Source organism: Mustela nivalis (assembly GCF_964662115.1).
Source record: "Mustela nivalis genome assembly, chromosome: 15".
Taxonomy (NCBI): Eukaryota; Metazoa; Chordata; class Mammalia; order Carnivora; family Mustelidae; genus Mustela; species Mustela nivalis.
The window spans coordinates 30525285-30535328 of record NC_139034.1 but is presented as its reverse complement, the minus strand read 5'-3'; the positions used below and the strand labels follow the sequence as shown (position 1 = coordinate 30535328).

Below are 10044 nucleotides of genomic sequence, written 5' to 3'. Positions count from 1 at the left end.
TCATCACTGGAATCATATAGGATGTTTGCTGTGTCCAAATTTTTGAGGCTATTATGTATAAAACTGCCCCAAATATTGTCATGCACCTATTTTCTGTGGACATACATATTCCTTGCTCATGGTGTGAACCACTGGGCCATAGGCTCAGCCTTGTCTGCGTTAGCAGAAATTGTCAGTTTTCCACAGTGCCTGTGTTTTGGACATTCTAGCTGGCAGTATATGAGAGTTCCTGTTGCCTCACATTCCTGCTCATACTTGGAACTGTTAGACTTTTAAATTGTTGCCATTCCTATGTTTGTGCAGAGATCACTCTGCATTCCCCTGCGTACTGAAGAAGGTGTGCATCTTTTCCTAAACCTAGAAGGTATGGATATTCTCTTCTGGGAGCTGTGTTCACCCATGTCCATCATGCATTACTGATCCCTGCTTATTAATAAAATAGGCTTAAAATCACCCTGCAATTCTCAAACTACTACTGATAGATGAAATCACTGCTGAGCTGTAGCATATGAGCACTGGCTTGAGAATTATTTTCCGAACAACATATTAAAATATCTTTTTAAGATTTGAAGCTCTAGAAGGAGCTGGGAGGTCTAGCCTTCTAATTCTAGAATGGAGCATTATATCTCACTGCTCCCTCATTAGACACACAGGTTTGGCATTCCTCTAGCTTCCTGTCAGCTTCTAGAGTTTATTTCTGCTTGAAAGAACAGCCAGATCCTTTCCCCTAAATGTTGGCAGGGCAGAGGAAAGTCAAATCTGCAGCCATTGGTTGGCCTGGCCAGCACTGGCATGCCCCTTCATCTAACACACATTTTTCTTTCAGTGTTCTCTTCAAGTCCCGAGAGCTGACAGAATCCAAAGTACATTTCTTCTGAAGTCTGTGTTCCAAATCCAGTTGGAAATTTAGCAAGTGTCAGCCTTGTAATCTGACAGGGGAAAAAGAAAAAAGAAAGAAAGAAAGAAAGAAAAAGAAAGAAAGAAAGAAAGAAAGAAAGAAAGAAAGAAAGAAAGAAACCCTTAACTATTTATATGTATTTTCCATGTTTCTCCTCCTCAGAGGAAAATTTAGAATGAAGAGAGATTTATAGGCTTGTTCCTAAAAGCAGGCATGTTCAGATGGCTTTCTGGCAAACATTTTAAAAAAGCAAGTAAAAGGTTTGATTGTTTTTTTAAGTGTTCTGTTTAGGGGGGTACCTGGGTGGCTCAGTTAGTTGAGCGTCTGAATCTTGGCTTTGGCTCAGATCAAGATCTCAGGGTTGTGAGTTCAAGCCCCGCCTCAGATTCCACGCTGGGTGTGGAGCTGCTTAAGTTTCTCTCTCTGCCCCACTTTGCACCGGCCCCCTCACCCTCACACGCACACACTCTCTCTCTCTCTCTCAAAAAAAAAAAAAAAGTATTCTGTTAAAGTCCAAGATATATTCTTAATTTTATACTGGTCATTGTCCCGTGCTGTCTTTACATCCACCAATCTGTCCCACCAGAGAAATGAATGCTGTTTCTAAAAGTATGTGCCACTTGGGATAAAACACCCAGTGCTAATGCAAGGACTTTTCTCTCCCTTGTCTTGCTATGCCCTACCCCCACCCACCCACCTCATCATTCACAAGGGAAAACCCTATAATTAGACAGATGTGGTTTGTGTTTGACATAATAATAACTAACATTGAACATTGGCTGTCAGCCACATACTTTACATAGACTATTTTATTTAACTGAAGGGGGTAGAACTGTTGCTGTTTCCATATGATGAAGAAAGTTGACCCAGGGTGGTTAGGTCATGTGTCCAAGGTTAGCCAACCAGGAAAGGGTAAAGCTGGCCTTCAAACCCAGACAACCTAATTCTGAAATGACAGTCACCCCTACTACCCTGCTTCTTACCATCCAGTGTCAGTTCATAGGGAGCATTTTGTGATGCGACTCGCTGCAAAAACAGGGCAGACATTTATTAGTGTACAAAGTCCAGAGTATTCAGTATTGGTTAGCAAAAAATAGGGGGAGGGGTGTCAAAGTTATGTTACAGACAGAATAAGCATTTTTCTGTACACGGGGTTAAATTTTTAGGAGGAAATCAATTTGCACTGTGGTGAGATGCATTTGAGTAGAATACTGTGGGAAAGGAACAGCTGCAGCCTGAGGGATAGCCTTCTTCTTGGAACCCCTAGGCTCCCTACCCCCCAGAAGACTAAAACTCATTTTCCTATTTTTTGCAGGCGTGAGAAGGCACATCCAGCCAGAAACTACCCACACCTCTTCCTGGAGAAACAGCCATTGGATGGAAGAGAAATATAACTGTATTCTAACACCGTAGGTGGCAAATTGTATTCAATATAGAAGTGACAGTTGAATCGGAGACACCCTGACTTTAGAGGGCGGGAACGCAGAGGTGGACAAAATAGCGACCCAGGTGGGAAACAGAGTTAAAGGCAGTTTTACAAGATGAGAATGAAAGTCAGGAGAAGGTAAGGAATCAGAGAGTAAGGATCAAGAGAGCAAAGGATCAGGGAGTGGGAAATGAGAGAAGGCCATGGGGGGAAGGGCAGGCAGAAGATCTGGGAGCATTTTCATGGGACTCTTGGCAAAAGCCTAGAAAAGAAACACTGTAGCTGTGTCACAAGACAACTGGTAAACCAGACCAGGGACACAAAACCCATATTATCTCTACGTGGACCCACCACTCATTTACCCCTCCCCCAATCCTTCCAATAAAAAGCCAGTAAACCCTTGTGAAGGTCATTGGTATTTTCTCAGGGAAAGGCATGTGAGAAGCTACAGCACAACAACTCCACAAGGGCATCTGCAAATACTCCCTGTGGGACTCAGATAAGGAGGACCTACCATCTGGCTCAAAACCACAGCCCTCCTTTCCAATACCACCACCACCACTCCCATTGTCTAAATAAAACTTAATGTTTTCTAACTGTGAAACTTAGGATATATTCCAAAGAATGAATAAATGTGTAGGTATATGTTAAAGAGTAACAGTAGAATGAACATCCATGTAATCTCTAGTCAACTTAAAAAACAAAACATAGCCAGTACTTTGGCTGCCATTGCTGTGGCCCTCATGAGTTCCCTCCCTCACCAACCCTCCCATCAGTGTTCTGAGGTTTAGTTAATTACTGTGCTCTTGTTCTTTGCAGAAAAATTTAAGATTACAGGAAAGTGGGGCACATGGCTGGGTTAGTTGGTAGAGGATACAACGCTTGATCTGATAAATAGATAGGGCATGCGACTTTTGATCTCATAGACAGGTTGGAAAAAAATCCCAGCGCTAACTGCATTCGTCAGTTGTCACATCAACCAGTGTCCAGGGTATGGTGCCCATTACCTGCTAAGCAGAAACGTTTCTCCCTGCAAAACCTGACCTGTTAGTAAGGCTTCTTTTGTTTTGATTTGTGAATAGTTTTGGCATTCAGGTCACCTTGGGAGGGAATCACTTTTTCTAAATAAAGATTGCACCTGCCCAAGCTGAGCGGTGTCCGTGGCCCCCAGCCTCATGGGCTCTGCCCCCTCCCCACTGTCCCTCAGCGTGGACGACATCCACTTCCTGGTACTCCAGAACCTGGTCCAGAGCACGCTGGCCCTCTCAGACAGCCAGATGGAGTCTTGCCGGTCATTTCAGGTGGGTGACGGGGACCCAGCGACGGCCTCACTGCAGTGCTGTGGGGCTCGGGGCCATCAGGGCGGGGGCCGAGGGTGGCCCTCGCTCACTGTCTTCTCAGCTGTGCACTCTGGGTGGGGGAGGGTGGCCCGATTTCCCCAGAGACTCCTGTGCCCCCTTCCTCCATCTTGCAAGTGTGGGACAGGATCCAGTGACTTCCAGAAGCCCTCCCGGGCCGAGGCTGTGAGTCGAATGTAAATGCAGAATAGGAGGCCGTAGAGGAGGTGAGCCACGACAGAGCTGAGGGAGCGACGGACCTGTGCCGCGGACCTTCTGTCAGAACGTGGAGATGGCGAGCTGTTCTGAGAGCTAGAGATCACTGAGTGGGAGAGCGGCCTTTCTGCGGGCGGAGGGCTTCTCTCGCCTGAGCACATATTAGAGAGTGACACTGCTCTGTCTTGGCTGAGTGACAGTGGGAGGGAGGAAGGTGCTTCTCATCTGACCCTGTCTTGAGCCTGGGGAGCTGCTGGTATTAGCACGCATTCAAGAGCACAGAAACTTGCATTTCAGAGGCGTGAAGAAGCAAGGGCCTGTGACCTCACAGCACGGGAGACTGTGGCTCCCGGCCCCCCGCGGAGGGGTGTGAGGAGGTCCTGAACTGCCCCTGTCACCGGGCTGGTGCCTCCCTTGTTCTTAACGACCACATTGGTCAACACGTGGGCCCGGGCCCACCCCCAGAGGCCGCGGAGTGGGTGGGAGCCTGATTAAGTATGCTGCCGGTCTCCAGACTCGGTGTAGACAGCAGAGCACCCGGGGGAGACAGCGGGGACAGACCAGCCTTGGCACTGCCCACATGTGCAGGTGGTGCTTATTACTTTGGCCATAAGGGAGATGAGGAAGACTTGGAAGGGAAATGCAGTGATTTTGGGAAAGTCCGTGGCCAGGTGTGACCACAGTCCTTGTACAGCAATGGCCGGGCCCCCGCAGACCCGAGATGGAGTGTTCATGTCTCTTCTTGGAATTCGTCACCGTGAGGTGCAGGTGCTTGTCCAGCGGTGACAGTTGGGACAGTCTAGTAGGGGCCATGCAGTCGTCTTTTTCTTGCCACCCTTGGTGCCACGGAGTCCTTGAACCCTCCTTACTCACATGAAGTGTGTGTGTTTCCTAGGGAGAGGCTGGTCGTGGGGCCTCACCAGAGCCTTGTGTGAGCCTGAACATGCCAGAGAATGAGACTGGAATAGGTGGGTGGGCCAGAAGTCCCATGATGACGGTCCCCACTCTGGCCCCTGGCTCTGTCTTGTTGGACCGGAGCTTGTTTAAATAAATAAATAAATAAATAATATATATATATATATATATATATATATTTTTACTTACTGCCACCATTGCCCATAAAAATCCCAATTTCTGACTGTACCTGTGACCCTGGAGGGCCCTTCTGGCTGTGCTCCCTAGCAAGGATTCAAGCTGGACAGGACCTCGGGAGGTCCTGCCCACCATACGAGAAAGTCCAGCCCCAGAGTTAATGGTGAAAGTCAGGTCCTTGCATCACCCCCAGGGCCTGTTCCCTGTGGCCTGCTGCTGCTTTTCATTCTTCCAGATCCGTTTCCAGGTGGTGTCTGGGCTTTGGGGGGGGAGTCAGAGGCCTCACAAGGTCAGAGGCTGTATATAGGGTCCCGGCTGGGCTCCCTGCAGCCCCACTTTTCCGGGAGGTGCGGTGCAGGGCAGTGGGTGGCCATCTGGACCGGACTCCCTCCTTCCCTGTCCGTAGTGTAAGCACTCCTGCGCCGCACCAGCAGCTGTCGGGAATATGCTCTCTTGTCATTGCTTTCACACAGACAAGAAGAGCGGAAGACACCAGGCTTCCCACGAGAAGCTGGATCCCAGCTTGCACTTGCCCACAGGGCAGGAGCGGTGGCGACACAGCCAGTCTCCGGCCTCTTGCCCTCCGCCCCATGCAGTGCTCCCTGCCTCGGGCCCGTGTGCCACAGCTGACGTGCAGGCGCTGTCTAGAGAAGTTGAGGATGGTGTGCGGGCCTCAGACCGACGAGGCGCAGTGTGTGCGCAGACCCCCTCTGGCTCCAGGAGAACACCCGGTGTTGCCCCAGCACCCCACTGACGGCCGCTTTGGCTTCTGATCTCTGTGTCCCTCTGCAGTGGCTCAGTGGTGAGGTCACTGGGCTTGAAGGCAAGGCCTTGTTGTTGGTCCCAGCCCTGCCCAGCCATGTGGCCTTGGACGGTCCCGTGAAGTCCATAAGCCTCCGTCCTCTGCCATTCGTGGTTCCGTGGTTCTCAGGCCAGCGTGGCAGAGAACCTCCCAAGCCTAAAGTCCTCGGACCATGACCACACGTTTTCCTGGCCAGTGCTTTTGTAGAGACAGGTCTGGCAGGAACTTCCTTGTGGTCTGGCATGTGCTAGACATCCGCTGTTCGGTCAGCTGGCCGATGGAGCCAGTGCTTTCCAAAAACGGAAGTCATCGGGACCCTGCTGGCCCCGCAGGCCTTGGAGCTGCTCTTCCTCTGGGCCGGGTCCGAATCCGAGCCACAGAGCCAGGGTGGCGTGGCCGGCCGGAGGGGCATCTGCAGCGGGCCGGGCACTGCTGTCCACCTTTGCTCTGTGCCGGGCCCTGCCGTGGCAGCCACAGACCTTGAAATGGGCTCCTGTGGGATTTCCTTTCTGGTGGGTGAGAGACAAGTAAGCGAATGAGGTGATTTCAGTACACTTGACCGCAGGGGACATGGCGGAGCTGAGAGTTGAGGAGTCAGCCTTGTGAAATTCAGGGGGAGGTGCGGTCTAAGAAAGAGAGTCGCAAAGGCCAGGCCCCGCGGCAGGGAGGCTCTCTCGGGGAAAGTCCGGAGGCCGGCGAGGCCGGAGTGGTGGGCAGGGCCGTGCTCCCAGGAGTCCTTGCCAGGCGGAGAGGGCACTGGGTGCTCCCTCTGCAGAGGGAAGCCACGTGTGGTCTGATGGAGGCACGGGGCTCCCTGCGGCTGCGTGGCGAGTGGCCAGGGCCTGGGGGCCGGGAGAGCAGTTGGGTGGAGGCTCCACGAGGAGCGATGGTGTAGACAGCATCAAGCAGCTGTGTTTGGGCACGGTTTATGTGGACACGGCCAGCTGGACCTCCCGGTGGGCTGGGCGAGGGCTCAGGAAGCGAGTGGTATCGGATGGTTCTGCGTTGACTCCCGCAGCCTTGTATCCCCAGACGGAGCTGTCCTTTGTCTCCAGCTGCCTCTGTTTGTCTGGTGTCCTTCTCTCTGATGGGGATCAGAGTTGACCTCGGATGGCAGGCCCTCCGCCCTGCACCCCCGGGAGTCGGCTCCAGCCTCCCAGCCCCTCGGCCCCGTATCAGTCCCTCCAGCACACGTGATCGGTTCCCGCTTCTGTGCACCCACGTTCTGCTCCTTCCGCCCCAGCCTTGCTCACCCTTGGCCTCGCTGTGTTGCAGACTTTCCGCCTGTACCGTGAGTATAAGGACCACATCCTCGTGAAGGCCTTCATGGAGTGCCAGAAGAGGAGCCTGGTGAACAGGCGCCGGGTCAACCACATGCTGGGCCCAAAGAAGAACCGGGCCCTGCCCTTCGTGCCCATATCCTACCAGCTGTCCCAGACCTACTACAGGTGAGCCCCGGCAGGGCTGGGGCAGGGCACGGCCCCCGCTTGGAGGGCAAGCTGCCTCTGGAGCGGGTGTCTGTCCGCGCCTGTGCCACTCACTTGGGGACAAGGGCAGTGCCCTCAGTGGCCTGGGGACGTGTACCGTTCTGCCGGCGGTATGTTTCCCTTCCCTGTCAAGCGGGGAGAAGTGAGTGATGTACCCATGAGCCCCGCGAAAGGCACAGCGTCCTGCGGGGGCCTCGTTGGGCATTCTTAAGGCTCAGGGCCGCGCCGAGCCGTGTGTTCAGTTTGAAGCTGTCCCGTGGCTGGATTCCAGACGCTGTCCGCAGCCCCTCAGCGGTCCGAGCGGTGGTCTGGGATGCCCCAGGTTGCCCTCCGCAGCCCCAAGTCACGGGACCCTCACACCAGCCACCAGCGCGGCCGGTCTCTAAACCGCTCGGCGTGTGTTCCACCGACTCCTTGACCACACAAGGGGAAGTCTGTGAAGTAGTCCCAGGGGTTGGCCTTGCAGCTCCTGGCCTTGACGGGCCTCCTCTTTCCCGGGCTGTTCTCCTGGTCGACCTCTGATTACACTGAGGCCGTGGTCAGGACGGAGCAGGAGAATGGGGCTTTCGCTTTCTCATGCATCCTTTTGCCTGTGAGTGTAGACGCTTGGGCCTTTTTCAAACGCCCCCGCCCCGCCGGTCTCCTCGCCTCCCTGGAGCACAGCCGGCTGCAGTAAAAAGAGCTGTGGCCCGGGAAGCAGAAGCGAGCCCCAGGTCTGATGAGACTGTTGGACCTAGTACCCCCAGCTCCAGCTGCCTGTCTCGGGGGGCCTTCTCTCTGACGGGGAGCTCGTTCTTGACCGCAGCATGCTTGACTGTGAGCCGCGGGCAGCGTTCACGTCATCAAGACTTCCAGACCTAGGCGCTCGTCAGAGGCTCGTGGAAAACCAGGCTTCTGGCCAGGCCAGGCTTGACTCCGCTGTCGCCTTGCCGAGACAGTGACGTGGACACACACGTCCCGTCGCCTCTGCACGGGTTCGGGGCTTTCCGGGGGAAAAGATGATCGTGTCAGGAAGCGCATTCGTCTTCCCCAGTCGGGCTCCCGTCTGTAGCGCCTGTTGAGGTGGAAAAGAGGGCCTGGCGGGCCTTCAGATCTGCAGCAACGCCGTAGCCCATCCCCATGAAGGCCTCCAAAGTCCCGTCCTCGGTGTGGACCTTACCCCCTCTGTGCCCACGCAGGATTTTTACGTGGCGCTTCCCGAGCACCGTGTGCACGGAGTCGTTCCAGTTCCTCAGCACAATCCTGGCCGCCGGCAAGTTGGACCAGCCTGATAATTTTTCCTTCCAAGACCAGGATACGAACAGGTCTACGAGTCATCGGTTGCCATTTTCTCTGGACAACCCTGGCGGACACTGCGTGGCCGCCTTAACCCTTTTCTCTTTGGGCCTCATCTCTGTGGACGTCCGGATCCCGGAGCAGATTGTCGTGGTCGACAGCTCGATGGTCGAGAACGAGGTCATGAAGAGGTAAGGACGGGGCTGTCACCAGGCTTCCCGCGTGTGCGGAGTGTTGCCGGGGGCCTCGGGCACTGCGCTGTCCTAGGGTGTCTGCGCTTTTATTCACTCCGTCATCTGGTCTTTTATTTCTTAAGATGTTATTTATTTGAGAGAGAGAGAGTGTGGGCATACACACACACACACACACACACACGCACACACACACACACAAGCAGGGAGGGGGCAGAGGGAGGGGAAGAAGCAGGCTTCCCACTAAGCAGGGAGCCCGACACGGGGCTTGATCCCAGGATCCTGGGATCATGACCTGAGCTAAAGGCAGATGCTTAACTGGCAGAGCCCCCGGTCCCCCCGGTCTTGCTTCACTGCACAAACACATGCTGAGTCTGTCTCTGCTGGCACATGAAACGGCAGATGTCAGCAGTGCGGCAGGGAGCTCCCAGGGACGGGACCTCAGATCTGGGGACTGGGGACCAGTCCAGTGCCTCGTGCTGGTGCCTCCAGGTGCGGGGGAGCCAGCAGCAGAGTTGGGGAGAGACCTAGCTGTGCCAAAGAGAGGGACCTGGCACAGTGTGGTGAGGAGGGGTGAGGCGGGAAGGTAGCTTTGGGAGAGGTTCCTTGAGGGCCTAATAGCTAAGCTGGGATTTAGTGGAACAGCAGGCAGTTTGGGGACTGAAACTGGAAGGGTCTCCTGCCAGAAGGAACAGCCCTTACAAAGACACTGGTGAGCATGGCCTGTGGGGAGATGGTCAGAGGAGTTGAGTCTGGAGCGGCCGTCCACCCTGCCCTGCCCTTCCTAGCCAGGCGCTCTGGGTCGGGGGAGGAGGTCTGCAGGGACCACAGGCCACTGCTGAGGTTGGACCACGGTGACCACTCTCTTGAGCCGGCAGAGGCGCTCGGCCCGTGCTCTGTCACCCAGGTCCCTGCTCTTCTCCTAGTCTGGGAAAGGACGGGGGCTTGGATGAGGACGACGACGAGGAGGAAGACTTGGATGAAGGCTCAGGAAGCAAGTGCCGGGCCATCGAGGTGAAAGCCCGCCAGGCCTCCCACACCAACTACCTGCTCATGTGGGGCTACTGCACGCCCGGCATCGTCAGCACTGAAAATATACCCTGAACCCAGGCAGGGCAACTCCCCTGAGGGCCCCCACTGAGGCGAGCTCCCTGGGGGCACAGTTGAGGGCAGGAGTCAGGCTGAGTGTGAGGCTCTGGGTTTGGGGGGGCAGGCACCAGGCTGGGGGTGACCTCAGGAGGGTATGCAGGATTCTCCCACCCTGAGGGTTCTGCACAGCTCCAAATGTCATGGTTTCCTCCTGGGTGGCAGGTGGAGTCC

The 10044-nt window shown here is 54.6% G+C and overlaps 1 protein-coding gene across 1 annotated transcript; it reads left to right on the top strand.

The window, feature by feature from the left end:
* Window positions 1-3478: 3478 nt before the first annotated feature.
* LOC309848907 (general transcription factor 3C polypeptide 1-like) lies at window positions 3479-9828 on the top strand (the record flags this gene model as incomplete). Its single annotated transcript, XM_082700941.1, has 4 exons — window positions 3479-3625; window positions 7047-7219; window positions 8437-8724; window positions 9651-9828. The coding sequence occupies exons 1-4, from the start codon at window positions 3500-3502 to the stop codon at window positions 9826-9828; spliced, it is 765 nt and encodes a 254-aa protein (XP_082557067.1). The 5' UTR covers window positions 3479-3499.
* Window positions 9829-10044: the final 216 nt, after the last annotated feature.